The sequence below is a fragment of the Rana temporaria genome, chromosome 5, assembly GCF_905171775.1.
Source record: "Rana temporaria chromosome 5, aRanTem1.1, whole genome shotgun sequence".
Lineage (NCBI taxonomy): Eukaryota > Metazoa > Chordata > Amphibia > Anura > Ranidae > Rana > Rana temporaria.
In genome coordinates, this window is record NC_053493.1 from 235362616 (window position 1) to 235378188 (window position 15573).

A 15573-nucleotide genomic window follows, 5' to 3' on the forward strand; every position below is an offset into this window, starting at 1 on the left:
TATCGGTGTGCCGCCTAAAGTCCATCTTTCTAGTCTAAATTTCTATTTCCAAATATATTGGGACGTTGGCACACACACATTGGTGCATCCACAGTGTCACCCTGTGAAGATGCACATCAAAGCTATTCCCTTGAAAAACGGTTTAAAATTTGTCAACTTCCCATAATTAAAGTGATACTAAACAATATCCTTATTTTTCAAAAAATAATCCAGACATGTCCACTGCTTAGAGGGTTTGTAATCTATTTTCATTAAATTGTTTTACTGTGTTTTTCTGCCTCCTTGGAATGTCTTCCATGAGCTCCTGAATCTTTTAGCTTTGTTCCTACATACAGTAGGACCATGAGAATATATGTAGATAGATGCCATCTAACAGGATGCACTCCCATGCTGTCAGATTTTACAGGAAGTTCTCACCTAGCAGTACTTACATTTGTTTAAAGTAGTTCTAATGGCTGAAGGTTTTTTACGTTCATGCATTCTATATATAAAAGTAAAAAAACTGAGTGTAGCTCCCCCTCCAGCCCCCCTTATACTTACCTGAGCCTGAACTCGATCCGGCGATGTGCGTGAAAGCAGTGGCTCTCTCCCTTATTTGCTCAGACACGGCAATCACAGCCAGTAAAGAGGGAGCGGGGCTCGGGAGCACTGTGGGGACACTTGGCGTGGAGGGGGACCAGGAGCAGCAATGGGGGCTTCTCTGTGCAAAACCACTTCACAGAGCAGGTAAGTATAACATGTTTGTTATTAAAAAAGAAAAACGTTGCCTTTCATATCTCTTTAAGGCTGGGTTCACACATATGCGATGCAGGAACCAGCGCAATTCCTGTGCGTGTTCCCATATCGCATGTCTCTCGCGGGCAGTTCATCACATGCCAAGTCTAAGATCGCAGTAGTGTCCAGCCTAATGGTTTTGGAATAATGCATAGCTATACCATAGGGTAGACTTCTATTTTTGAGTTCTACTTTTGAACGATGAGTGTAAAAAGATAAATATATTCAATAGAAATGTTTCTACTTTTTTTGAAATGTTGAGGCTGTTTTGTTTGAAATATTTAATTCTTATGTAGAGTTTATTTCAGAATCTGCAGCAGGAAATGGTGTCCTGACAAAAGCCACTGTCCCAATTTATGCAACTGGAGTTCTAACGTGTTACAATCAGGTATCCCAGCTACTTGGCTTGACTACACAATGTTTTAAAATTACACATTCTGACCTTTTTGGTCTCATTTTATATTATAAAACATAATCATATGAGCCTATTTGAACATGTGTTAATTTTTATCCTAAAGCAAGTATTCCTGGTTTTGTATAGGAAGAAGACCGTAAGCTGCTAGTTGGCTTCCTTGAAGATGTGATGACCATGCTCTCATTATCTCATGCACCACTGGATAGTCTAAAGGCATCCTTTGTGGAACTAGGGTAAGCAATTCTGCATATATTTGCCACCTACATGATTAGAATGTACATTAGAGCAGACTATATGTGTTCTAATCCTCCTTCAGTCCGTCCAAAACTGAATTTTTTTTTTTTTACTTTAAAGCCACATTGTAGGAAGGTGATAGGATTAAAATTGAATCCACTTGTGTATTGGTTACAAAACATTAATTATGTTGATATGCAACTAGTATACACAGGGCTTTTTTTCAGGGGGAACTTGGTGGCTCAGACTCTTGGGGGGGGGGGGGGGGGCTGCTCACCACAATCACTTGTAAACACAGAAGTCCGGTTTCTGTGTTTACAACAGGGCTTGAAAAATTTGCTTGGAATCTAGGAGCCAGCTTAAAAAGTTAGGAGCCAGGAACGCGCCCCGTCCCGCCGAGCTCGCGCGCAGAAGCGAGAGCGCATACATGAGTAGCGCACGCAAATGAAAGCGGTGTTCAAACCACAAATGCGAGGTATCGCCGCGATTGGTAGAGCGGCATAAATAATTCTAGCCCTAGACCTCCTCTGTAACTCAAAACATGCAACCTGTTAAATTTTTTAAACGTCGCCTATGAAGATTTCAAAGGGTACAAGTTTGTCGCCATTCCACAAGCGTGACATGTTGGGTATCAATTTACTCGGCGTAACATTATCTTTCACAAAATAAAATACATTGGGCTAACTTTACTGTTGTCTTATTTTTTTATTAAAAAGTGTATTTTTTCCCAAAAAAGTACGCTTGTAAGACCGCTGCACAAATACGGTGTGACAGAAAGTATTGCAACGACCGACATTTTATTCTCTAGGGTGTTAGAATAAAAAATATATATAAAGTTCTAACTTCTAAGTAAAGGGAAGGAGATGGAAACAGGCAGGGAAGCTCCATTAGCATTGCTGGTTGTCTTGTCATACCAAAAACCACCACATTAGGGCGCCAGATTCCAGAAGGAACCCTAGGACTGCAGAAGTCCGCGGCCTCAATTACGTGGCCCGACACGATTACGAGACGGGGTGTGCACGGAGACGGAGTACCCCAGCTGTGCCGCCCTAGGCGCCAGGTCGCTAATTCTAGTCGCAATTGCGACCAGGCGGCCGAGGTTTGTCGAGCCCTGGTTTACAAGCGACAGCTCTGCACTCTGTGTGTAACCCTCCTGAACTCTGCACACTGTATGTAATCCTGGTATTTAATGCCCCTTTAAGACCCTCCTACTGTTTGTGAAATTTGACTTGATGTGATTTGGAGGGTATGTGTGGGTGGAGGGGTTTTGGGGGGTCGTAGTTGAGTTCCAGCACCTATTGTTTAAAAAAAAAAAAAAAAAGCCCTGAAAGCAGTTGTAAACCCCAATTTAAAAAAAATAAAAATAACCTGCAAGACACAGGCATAATAAGCTAGCATGACTAGCATACTATCTCATTATGAATTGCTTACCTTAGATCGAAGCCGCCCTTGTCTCCCCCTCCAGCCGCAGACATCTATCCGGAAGGTTACTTCCGGGTATCGCCATTCGGGTATTAGCCATTCACCGGCATTCCCAGTGCACCTGCGCCGTTCGTGCCGTAGACATCAGTCTACCGTGTAGGTTTAAGAGATATTTCAAACACCTACAGGTAAGCCTTCATCTAGGCTTACCTGCAGGTGTAACTTCCCCCAGAGGTTTTACCTTGAATAGGAATGCAAATTAGTCTTTATATTAGATTTCTGTAAGCCCATGCATAGCAAGACACTGACTGCAAAATAGAAAGCAGTGTTCTAATGTAGTTGGGATTCGCTGCGTTCTACGGTGCATTTTGGTCTAACACTGGGAGCTTGTTGACAAGGGGCAGAGCCTAATGATGACCCCATCCATCTGGTGATGTTCCGATGGCAGTGTTCAATAAGCAGCCTGGGGGCAGATCAGTAACCAAGCTGTAGTACTTGGCGACAATGAATTAACATGATGTTGCACAGTCTCTGCTACACACTTTGTTTTTTTTATATAATAAATTGCATATTTACAGTGTTAAACATTTACTACAAGCAGGAAATTCTCATGTTGTTTTTTTAGAAATGTGAGATAAAAAAAAAAAAACTGTTTTGTTAGCGCCAATGATGGTAATAGTCCAACGAAGTAACATCCACTCCCAGGTCATTGGTAACAAAACATTGCATAACATACACTAAATACCAATGAAATGTCACACTTAATACTGTTGCATCTCTTTCAGTTCTGTCACACTGCCACTTTTTATAAAATATACGTGTTTTGACTCTAGATCACTATAAAACAGAAGATTTCTGGACAAACTGGGCATCTGTTTTAGAGCACAGATGCAAATAGACATAAATGGCACAAATAAATAAATTTGGCTGTATCTGTAGTGTAAACCAGGGCATGTGGAGGCACAAGTTGGCTAAGGGGCAAAATGAAAGATTTTCATGGCTTCTCCCACTCATTAATTGAGGCAAAAAATAAAGCTCTTATTTTCAGGAATTTTAATGGAATATGTAACGCTATGTAAATATCCTTAGGCTCTGCTGTTCTTAGCAAGAGCTTTGCTGAAGTTTTTTTTTGTTGCTTTACAGGAAACCTGTGCTTTGTGCTGCCGAGAAACAAATTCACTAAATTGGCAGTATGTAGAAAACACAGGTTTGGTGTAACGGCAGATATAAGAGTAATGCAGCTCTGTATTCATCAACCACTTGCCAATCGCTGCACTAGGGCAGCCACATACCTAGTTTGCGATCTGACACTTCTAGGTGTGGGGCACGTGCCACCAGCGACCCACTCCCGCTGTGATCACACACATCGGGAGCCCACAGGCCGGTACCGCAGACTCGATTTCCGCCTACACCTGCCGATTACACAGGCAGAACGACAATCTGTCTATGTAAACAAGGCAGATTGTCGTTCTGTAAGAAGGGAAGGCATTAATCCTGTGTTTCTGCTAAGTAGGAGCACAGGTCTTTGACTTCCCCTGGTCAAAGCACCTCCCCTACAGTGAGCAAGCACAACCTAGGCGCACAGTTAACCCTTTGATTGCCCCTGATGTTAACCCCTTCCCAGCCAGTGACAGTGCATTTTTTTTTAGCACTGATCGCTGTATTCATGTTACTGGTCCCCAAAAAGTGTCAAAGGTGTAAGGTGTTCAATTTGTCCACCACAATATTCCAGTCCCGTTAAAAGTTGCTGATTTGCCACAATTAATAGTAAAACAAATAGAAATATCCCATAGTTTGTAGACGCTATCACTTTTGCGCAAACCAATGTATGCTTATTGGGATTGTTTTACCAAACCTATGTTGCAGAATACATATTGGCCTAAATTGATGAAGAAATTATATATTTTTGTTATCATTATTGAATGTTTTATAGTTTTTTTTTTTTGTTTTGTTTTTTTGATTTTGGTCTTTTTTTGTTTATAGAATAAAAACCACAGATGTGATCAAATACTACCAAAAGAAAGCTCTATTTGTGTGGGGGGGGGGGGAGGAGGGAGAAAGTACAAAATAATTATTTGAGTACAGTGTTGCACGACCGTGCAACTGTCATTTATAGTAACGCAGTGCTGTATTGCAAAAAATGGCCTGGTCAGGAAAGGGGGTAAACCTTTCCAGAGCTCACGTGGTTAAAACATCATGAAATGCAATTTAGCAATGAGTGTAAACACCTAAATTTGACTAGATATTTGCCTCTTGCAGTTCTTGTACAGCAGGGTGCCGATTGGTTGGGGGAAAAGCAGCACAACGAGCCAATCTGATATGCTGCAGTGCATGGAGCGTTCTAATAGGTGGGAACAGCAGAGTGACAGATATGAGCTCATCAGTCTCCTGCTTTGCCTTTTAAAGAGTTGTACACCAACATTTTATATTCGATATGTGCCTGCTGTACCATGTACTTGTATGAGAAAGTATCCTGTTCTCTTTGTATTGCTTCCTTTGTGTGAAATCCCTGGTGTTCCTGCCAGTCCCTCTGCTTTTGTATTAAAAACTGAGCAGGAGAGCACATCATGGTCAGTTCTCTAGCTGTGTTGGGAACTTGGCCTGCTCTCCTCCAATGATCAGACTTGTCCTGACATGACCCCCACTGCACAGCCTTTCACTGTTAAGATCAGTGTGCTGCTGATTTCCAAACACCCTCTCCCTTTATGCAGCCGAGAACAGAGGGAATGTGATCACTTATAAAAAGGGTATTTAATTTTTTTCATCTATACACAAATATTTTGCCTTTTCATTTCTATTTTAAACGGAATGGGTTGTTTTACAAGGTGATCGTTTGCAATCGCTTTAACTGCCCAGTGGGGATTGGTAGGAAACATGTAAGTGTTACTTCACTGCAGTGGAGAACAATGAAGTCTCCTGCTTTGCCAGGCAGGGCTGTGTGGTGTGGCAGAGATGTGTACATTTTTAGAACTGGATTGACAGGAATGCAAATCTTTTTTGGCAGATAGAACAGATCTTCTCTGTAGTGTATTTAGAAGTTTACCTGAGGTTCAGCTTTATTTCCACCTCACATAACCTGTCTCTTTATACTGTTCAATTCTGACTTGTAAAGGTGCCAAAAACCGATAAGGAATATACTAGATTTATATTCAAGTATCGTGATTATTTTGGCAATTGAGGAAACATTTAAATTGCTACTAAAGGATAACCTTCTTAAAGGGGAGTTCCAGGCTTTTTTTATGTTTATTAAAAGTCTGCAGCTACAAAGTGTAGCTGCTGACTTTTTTTTAATAAACCGACACTCACCCGCTCCACATTCCAGCGCAGCGCCGCCCGGAGCTCCGCTCCTCTACCCCCTCCTCTACCCCCTCTCCAGCTGGCGCCTTCATTCATAGTGTGGACACCCAGCTGTGGTCAGGCAATCGGAGGGGCCACCGTAGGCGATATGACGTATCGCCTAAAGCCTCGTACACACGATCAGTCCATTTGATGAGAACGGTCTGATGGACCGTTCTCATCGGTTAATCGATGAAGCTGACTGATGGTCCGTCGCGCCCACACACCATTGGTTAAATAACCGATCGTGTCAGAACGCGGTGACGTAAAACACAACGACATGCTGAAAAAAATGAAGTTCAATGCTTCCAAGCATGCGTCGACTTGATTCTGAGCATGCATTGATTTTTAACCGATGGTCGTGCCTACTAACGATCAGTTTTGACCTATCGGTTAGGAATCCATCGGTTAAATTTAAAGCAAGTTGGCTTTTTTTTTTAACCGATGGTTAAATAACCTATGGGGCCCACACACGATCGGTTTTGACCGAGGAAAACGGTCCATCAGACCGTTGTCCTCTGGTTAACCTATCGTGTGTACGAGGCCTAAGCGGTCCCTGGGCGGAAGGAGGAAGTGGGACAGGAAGTCCCACTCCTACTGAAGCCCCCACTCCCCCCCCCTTCACAAAAAAAAAATGACATGCCAAATGTGGCATGTAAGGGGGTGAGGAGTGGTTTAAGCGGAAGTTCCACTTTGGGTGGAACTCCGCTTTAATAAAATAAATACATGGTTTATACTTGCCTGCTCTGTGCAACTTTATTGCACAGAAAGGTCCCTGACCTCCTCTTCTTCTGGCAGTCCCCACCATTGCTGTCTGCTCGTCCCTCTTCTGGGGTCTCCTTAGCAAAGTTCTAAGGAGGCACCCGGGTGCATGGACTCCTGAGCCAGGCTGTGTGAGTCCATAGACACACACGGCTCCAGCAAGCCACGCGCTCTCCTCACAGGAGCTTGACTGACAGCAACAGAGGCCTATGGTCCCGACTGCCCTCAGTGTCTCCTTTTGAAAGCAGGAAGTGAGATAAGTGCTGTTGGAGCAGGGACAGGAGTCTGGTAAGTGTTTAGGGATGGGGGAGGGTAGAACAAGTAGTGGGGCTTTTTTTTTTTTTTTTTTTTTTACTTTTTTAAAGTGGTTGTAAACCCTTCCATATACCCAGTAAAGTGACTGACCTCAGGGGATAAACTAAGATGAAATAAATCCCCATGCATAAGTTGTACCGGTCTATTTGCAGGCTCCTCTTTTCTACATCCATTTTAAAAGTGCTGCATTTTTAAGCTTGCCTGAGAGTTAAGAAAAAAGGGGGTGGAAAAATAATGTTGCACTCTGCAGAGCTCAGTGAGCTGATTGGAGGGAAGGGACACGCCCCCTCTACACCACTTGGGGACAGAGCTGAGACACTCAATCTGCTGGAGGCCCCTCCCTTGTCACTGTTTTTCTTTTAGTGTCGGGAAAACTTGTCAGAAGTGATTCATGCACACACTATAGAGCAGGGGTCGGCAACCCTGGGTCCACTACCCGACCGTGGTGCTTCTGCAGCCGGGCTGCGGGTGTGGGCGGCCGGCAAGGGAGATCCTAGGCTGCCGGTGTCCTGCAGAGAACTGTCCGAAGAACACATGAGAGCGCTGTGTGGATGGGAAAAAGCGGGCGAGCAAGCAGAGATGATATCTTTCTCCGCCCCCCCGCATCACTGCTCTTCCGCCCTCAGTGCCAGTGCTCTGTCTGTCGGAGATGCGGCTGGGAGCAGAGAGGTGACATCATTTCATACTGCCCGCATCACCGCTCTCCTGCAGCTCCTCGCTGTGTGAAACTTTGGATTCCTTGTTCAGTCGCCGCAGATTGCCTCTGAACAAGGGAAGGGAGACCAGATCCATAAAGCTATGCTTTATTGATCTGGTGACAGGCAACGTGGCAATCCACATCTGGTGACAGGCAACGTGGCAGGTGGCAATCCACATCTGGTGACGGGCAACGTGGCAGGTGGCAATCCACATCTGGTGACGGGCAACATGGCAGGTGGCAATCCACATCTGGTGACGGGCAACGTGGCAGGTGGCAATCCACATCTGGTGACGGGCAACATGGCAAGTGACAATCCACATCTTGTGGCAGTAAGCGTTGCAGGTCATGTGGCAAGTGACATTCCGCATCTGGTGACAGGCAGCGTGGCAAGTGACTAGCCACATCTGGTAGCAGGCGACAGTGGCAAGTGACACGTCAGGGCTCCCACTGATTCTACATTATGGTGAGTTGAACTATTTCATTTATTACTACAATGTAATAATAGAAAAAATGTGTTTCAATCACCCTGACACCATAACACGCATGGATGGTGCTGTAATGATTGAAGCGCTAACACCAGCCATTGCCCCTGAAAAATCGTGACCCCCCCTCAGTCATTGGCACAATTTTCTTCCAACCAGCTGGTCCCCGGTGCCAAAAAGGTTGGGGACCACTGCTATAGAGCATGTGCTTTGTTCATATTTCATGTCTGAGGTTTACAACCACTTTAATGCTGAGGATGCACAAAAAAATTCTTTTGACTTCAAAACCATTTTAACTTGGGTTGATATCATTTTTCTCCATCTACTCTATCGTACCACATTTGGACGAAGTTGTTAAAATCTATATTGTATTATTAAGTTCTTGTTCTTATTATATGCCTAATCTAAAGGGGTGTTCTTTTGTATACACTATATACCAGACAATTTTGGGGTGTATATTCGTACTGTTATCAAGTAATTGAAACGTTCTTTTCTCTCTCCAGGGCTAACCCTGCTTACCATGAGCTGCTCCTAACTGTGCTTTGGTATGGTGTTGTTCATACGTCCGCCCTTGTCAGGTGTACGGCTGCAAGGATGTTTGAGGTTAGTAAACTATGATAAAAATGTCTGTTTATTACTTGTTTATTACAAGGTGCTGTGCGATGGAGCAGAAACATGATGTTTACAACTCTTTAAGATTTGCATGATTTGATGTAGGCAGCTCCCTGCTTTATTTCATGACGATCTTATGCATTAGAATTGGCATTTGTTTTGCATTGTCATATGTGAGTGTAGTATCATCAATAGTAATTCCTGTTTAGCATTCTTTTATTTCTTCACTGCCTTGCAATTCTGACCCGCCTCTGAAAAGTACTACTGCTATCCGTCCAGATAACAGTACTTTACTTTTACAGTCCTTCTGCATTGCTTAAAAACCTGGCTGCTTTTTGGTGTATTCTACTGAGGACTGCATACAAAATATGAGAAGTACTTCCAATTTCTGGGGATCCTCCATAGATTATGCAATTTTCTTTCCTTCAACCGCGATTAGACGGAAAGAGTCGCTTTATTCACCCATCACTTATGGGGGTACCCCTTCTGCTGTCACTATTGTATTGTGACAGTGGAAGGTTTCCCTGCTGTCAGACTACAATAATTGCTGCTGGCGATCATAGCCGTTGACAATGATGATCTAAAAAAAAAGCAGACAGGCCAGTTGTACTGAAGGCAATCAATAGATTGCCTTCAGTACAACCAGCCTGCCCATGTATGGATCAAAATTCGGCCGGTTCTTGCTGAACTAGCCACAATTTGATCCAGCTATGGCTGGCTTTATAAGGTCTAGGCCAGTGATGGCGAACCTTGGCACCCCAGATGTTGAAACTTTGTTTTCCATGATGCTCATTCACTCTGCAGTGTAGATGAGCATCATGGGAAATGTAGTTCCAAAACATCTGGGGTGCCAAAGTTTGCCATCATTGGTCTAGGCCAGGGGTCTGCAACCTTTAAGACATAAAGAGCCACTTGGACCCGTTTCCGAAGGGAAAAAAAAAACTGGGAGCCGCAAAACCATTGCAACATTTAAAACAAATATAACACTGTATATATTGTCTCCGCGGGGGAGATGTCGGCGGCTGAGCTGAGAGCTCTCGTTGTGACAGGCGGGCGGGAGACTCCAGGCGCGTGCATGCGCCACCGCCACCCGGGCCGCGAGCACAGACAGGCCAGCTCTGTGGCCAGTCACATGACGCGCCGTGACCGAATCACAGGCCAGCTCAGGCCTGTGGCCACATGAGCCCCCCGCACGCCGCGCAGTTGATGTAATTGCGGTAACGCCACCCAAGTAATGGGATCGGCGTTACCGCGAGGGTAAGAGTAATCGGGTAGATTACTCGTTACCCTCAAAAGGTGCCCCGGAGCCGAGGCAAAGGTTCCAAAGGGCCACATGCGGCTCCGGAGCCGCGGGTTGCAGACACCTGGTCTAGGCAATGGCCTACCTGTGCATACAAATTGTGACTACAAAGCACAGTCATAATCTACCATTAAATACTCTAACAAAAATCCATCATACTTCATAAAACGTTTGGGATAACTTTAATCTGAAAAGGTCTTATATTTGCCATATATAAACAACGTAGATAGTTTGGGGACTGACAGCATGTCCAGTCAATCACACCAGTATTAATGCGTGATGTGCGCATTCCCAACAATACTTGTAATATTCAAGCAGTAGAGGGTTTAAAAACTGAATAATGAGCATGCACTTCATACTTGTTGCTTGCAGAGGTTTTCATGAGCATTTATTTCTACACATGAACTCTATAAAGACAACCATTTGTGCAGGGAATGGAGGGAGACGGTACAGTTACAATAGAATTCAAACCGTACAAGAGGAATTTGAGGATCCTGCATGTTAGAGCTTACAATCTAAAAGGAAGGCTCATGGTATACAATGGGTAATAACTGTGGAGGAGCTGATGGACAAGGTAAAAGTCCAGTTTATTGGTTAGAGGCGGGATGGGGCATGGAGGGGACATGTTCTGGTTAGCAGGCTGTAGGACAGGTTCAGGCACAGATGACACGCAGGTATACAAACTCATTGAATAAATATATACATTAAATAACACTAAGCTATTGTAAATAAACCTCAGCTGCTATAATAAATATTCATATACACACACTATAACTATATATAGATATAGATATATATCTATATCTATGTGTGTGTGTGTGTGTGTGTGTGTATATATATATATATATATATATATATATATATATATATATATATATATATATATATTTTGTGTGTATGTATATATGTGTGTATGTATGTATGTGTATATGTATATGTATGTATATATATATATATATATATATATATATATATATATATATATATATATATATATATTGATTTTTTTATATATATTTTTTTTTTCCAATCTACACCGTTTTGAATTTCGATCCATAACGCAGAAGGGTTGTCACATAAATTAAATGACTCATTGGATGCTTGCGGAGGGAAGTAAGATGGCGAAAGTCAACTTTTAAAAGGAGCCACAAATACTAGAGCCTCTTGATGGTCTTAATGAGCAATTGCGGTATACTTTTGACATCTGTTTTGAGATGCTTCAGATAATGAGAACATTCTGAATTCATAGTGGGTGCAGTTGACCTGGAATTTACCTGTCCCAGCTGCTTTGCTTTCCCATAGGCTTGTATGGGGAGAAATGATCTGAAGTGTGCAAAAGCCCATCAACACTGGCCCATAAGCACTTATGCCCCGTACACACGATCGGAAATTCCTCCAGTAAAAGTTTGAGAGCTGGTTCTAAAAATTTTCAGACGGGGAAAAAAATCCAATGGAAAATCCGATCGTCTGTAGCAAATTTACGACTCTCAAAATTCCGACGCATGCTCGAAAGCATTGAACTTAATTTTTTCAGCTTGTTGTAGTGTTGTACGTCACCGCGTTCTTGACGGACGAAAGTTCAGAAAACTTTTGTGTGACCGTGTGTCTGCAAGCCAAGCTTGAGCGGAATTCCGTCGGAAAAACCATCCAAGATTTTTCCGACGGAAAATCCGATTGTGTGTTACAGGGCATTTACACCTTCTTTTTTTTTTTTTTTTTTTTTTATATTTTTTATTGAGTTTTCATGTGAAAAAAAAGTTACATATAAAGCCTCTGGGCATACCCTGGCTTAAAAAAAGCACTTACACCTTTTGAGGCAAGTTGTGGGAGAGTGTGTATATAATATATAAATATATTATATATTGTATTGGGTGCACAGCGCGACAAATATGGTGGCCTTTACTGAAATGTCCTTGGGTCAATTCATAAAAAAGACACAAGGCTAGGGTTGCACCATTATTGATCTATGTTTGAATTGTGTATTTTATTTTATGTATGGAAAATGACCGAAACTGGATTTATTTTGAAGGGTTTGCTTTTTTTTATTTTTTTCTCAGTACTGCTACAGGTGTCAGAAGTGACCGTATAGGGAAATAGATACGTGAAAAATGCTGGTTTAGTTCTTTGCACTTTGATGATACTGCAGATAGGGGATAATAAGGGACTTTCCAGAGTACCTGTTCTTTAGGGCAGGTTAACCAGGTGTTGGCGTCTGACATTCTTAGAGAAAAGAACAGGCTGCTAAGAAAGTATGAAACAATTTTAACTATCTCTGAGCTTTTCCAATGCAAATACAATGGCTTTTTTCGCTTTTGTTGTGTAGACTGCTTTTTGGACCACACCTGTTGTACATGCACATATTGCATTTAAACAGTCAAATTTATGGGACATCTACTATTGCTGGTAGGTGCTGTATGAGGTCTGCTGCATGTTTTTTTGATATGTGGGCAGCCTTTGAAGGGAAATGTGTATAGCTGTTTAGTAGAACTGCACCAAAACCATTTTTTTTAACACTGAGTACGAGTACTGATACTTTTTTTTTTTTTTTTGGGGGGGATGGAAAATGCTGTAATCGCTGGGGGGGGGGGGGGGAATAGGATGGAGATGGGAGGGTCTTTGATAGCAGCTGGTGGAGGGCAGGAGGACACAACACAGAGCGGGCAGGATACAACTTGTGGCGGGCGGGAGGACACGGCACTGGGCGAGCACAGTACAGTGGGTTAGGAGGGTGCAGTGTGTGAATGGGGCCATAGCAAAGCATTGTGTGAGTTTTAGTTGCGGTAGATAACTTCATATATCTGCAGCTAAAAGCTGAATTCTTTTTGTCAAAGGGGCCTTGCAGCTACAATGTGCACAGTGTATAGCTAGCTATGGGTTGCAGTTCCGACCTGTGACATTCCATGGTAGGAACGGAGTTGTAGTAGCTAGCAATACACAATGCAGTAGCTAGCTATACGCTATACACATCATAGCTGTAAGGGAATGGAATGGGGAGGAGCTCTTAGTGCTGTGTGCCATGTGGGGATGGGAGACTGCCGGCCAGCATCAGGGGTTGTGGAGGACTTGGAAAGGGGGAGCCCACCTATCCCCAATAGCCCCCTAGGTTTGGGAATGATCTCATCTCTGCTACTTGTGCCAGAGGGATGTGTTTTGGTCCGATCCCCTCTCCTCTCCATGCCCTGTGATTGGAGCACTACAGAACCTGCCCAGGTTGGCCTGTGCATTAGGACAGCCCTGAGTCAGAGGAGGCAGCAGGCCGGAGGCGAGGAGGAGGCAGCGTTCCACTCCCAAGCTGGTGTCACTTCCAGTATCGGTTTTGCGTATCGGAGCATTTACGTGTTTACCGATACTCGCGAAAATGCCTGTTATCAGTGCAACCCTACTATTTAGGCTGGGTAAATATGCCTGAATTTATGGACTTCGATATTACTATGGACAGTTGGGGGGGAGTTTATTGGCCATTGACATTCTCAGAGAACCTCATATAGAAAGTTTTTAGCATGCTGACAAATAAACAGCTTGAATTTTCAAAAGAGCAATGGTAGCCTTTGTATCTTTAAAATAGTTTTGCTGTCAGCCTGTTTAGAACACCTATCCATCTGAAGTTGTCAGTTTGTATATGGTGACACTACTATAATTGTATGCTCACCAACTTATGAACTGACAGTTTCCACATCAATGGTCTAATGTACAGGTATAAAAGCTTTCTTAATGACTGTGAACACTGTTAGTTCTGCATCAGTGCCTAAGTTTCCAGTCATTCGGTCACTGTAGAAGTGAATGGACCATAACATAATGTAGCACTAGTGTAATTTGTAATGTGATATAGAGGAGGAGTTTTAAGATTTTAAATTGTAATCTTCACTCATAAGCTGCTGTTGTGATGGAGCTTCTCGGTGATTGGTATGTGTGCTGATATTCGTTTTATTGTCTCGCTATCAGAACAGAAATACCAGCCCTGCGTCAGATTGACGGCTGGAGAAGGGTAAAACTGTTGGCAAGAAAAAATCTTTTTTTTTTTTTTTTTTTTCTTTCTTCCAAAATGACATGCCAGTTTTGGAGTGTTGTCAGGATATGGGACAAGTGATGGTAAATGTAAATAGTCAGAAATCAAATAGTTTGAAAGGAAATGCAATATTATTATAATTTAGAAATTAATTGTCACATTATTGCAGATGGCCTTTGACTGCTTCTCTCGTTTTTCATTCTGGGTACTACTAGAGTAAAATGCGTAGCAGGAAATGTACTATAAAATACTGTGCTTTATTGGCACTGATCCCAAGTAAAAGTGCTGACTGGCGTTAACAGATATTCATTCAGCAAACGTTGCAAAACACCAAACCTTTATAATCTTGTACAGAAAAAAAATATTTATGTACTCGGTGTGCTCCATGTGCGTAGTTATAAGTGGCTTTAGGAAGAATAAAATAAAAAAGGTTGTTCTAGGCCAGGGATATGCAATTAGCGGTCCTCCAGCTGTTGCAGAACTACAAGTCCCATGAGGCATAGCACGACTCTGACAGCCAAAAGCATGACACCCAGAGGCATGATGGGACTTGTAGTACTGCAACAGCTGGAGGTCCACTAATTGCATATCCCTGTTCTAGGCTTATTCATAAAAGAAGAGCAGATCTTATTTCCAGTTATATGATTCGTAAATTATCATTTTCCTGCACAGCTTTAAATAAGGCTGCTGTGCATCTTATACATACAGTTCTAATTTCAGATACTGTAGCTCTTAGTGAATGGCCTTTTTGTTTTCTTGTTTTGACTGTTATCATTGAGACATAGGGGTAGATTCAGGTAGAATTGCTTATTTTTGTGCGGGCGTAGCGTATATTAGATAAGCTACGCTGCCGTAACTTAGTGAGGCAGGTTCTGTATTCACCAAGAACCTGCGCCCTAAGTTACGGCGGCGTAGCGTAAATCTGCCGGCGTAATTGCGCCTAATTCAAATTGTGAAGAGGTGGGCGTGTTTTATGCAAATAAAACATGACCCCACGTAAATGACGTTTTTGACTAACGGCGCATGCGCCGTCCATGAATGTAACCCAGTGAGCATGCTCCAAATTAACCGGCAACAAGCCAATGCTTTCGACGTGAACATAAATTACGCAAATCCCTATTCGCGAACGACTTGCGCAAACGACGTAAAATTTTCAAAATTCAACGCGGGTACGACGTCCATACTTAACATAGGATACGCCTCATATAGCAGGGG

At 42.9% G+C, this 15573-nt stretch overlaps 1 protein-coding gene across 9 annotated transcripts in view; it reads left to right on the forward strand.

Annotated features, from left to right (window-relative positions):
• The window catches only part of RELCH (RAB11 binding and LisH domain, coiled-coil and HEAT repeat containing), a 194265-nt gene that overhangs the window by 138582 nt on the left and 40110 nt on the right, over nucleotides 1-15573 (forward strand). For 6 of the 9 annotated variants that reach the window (XM_040353587.1, XM_040353588.1, XM_040353592.1 and 3 more), the window contains 3 exons: nucleotides 1071-1162; nucleotides 1316-1422; nucleotides 8944-9043. In XM_040353587.1, the coding sequence (XP_040209521.1) occupies nucleotides 1071-1162; nucleotides 1316-1422; nucleotides 8944-9043 (299 nt within the window). The remainder of the gene's footprint in view (nucleotides 1-1070; nucleotides 1163-1315; nucleotides 1423-8943; nucleotides 9044-15573) is intronic. The other 3 variants (XM_040353590.1, XM_040353591.1, XM_040353595.1) reach the window with 1 other exon arrangement.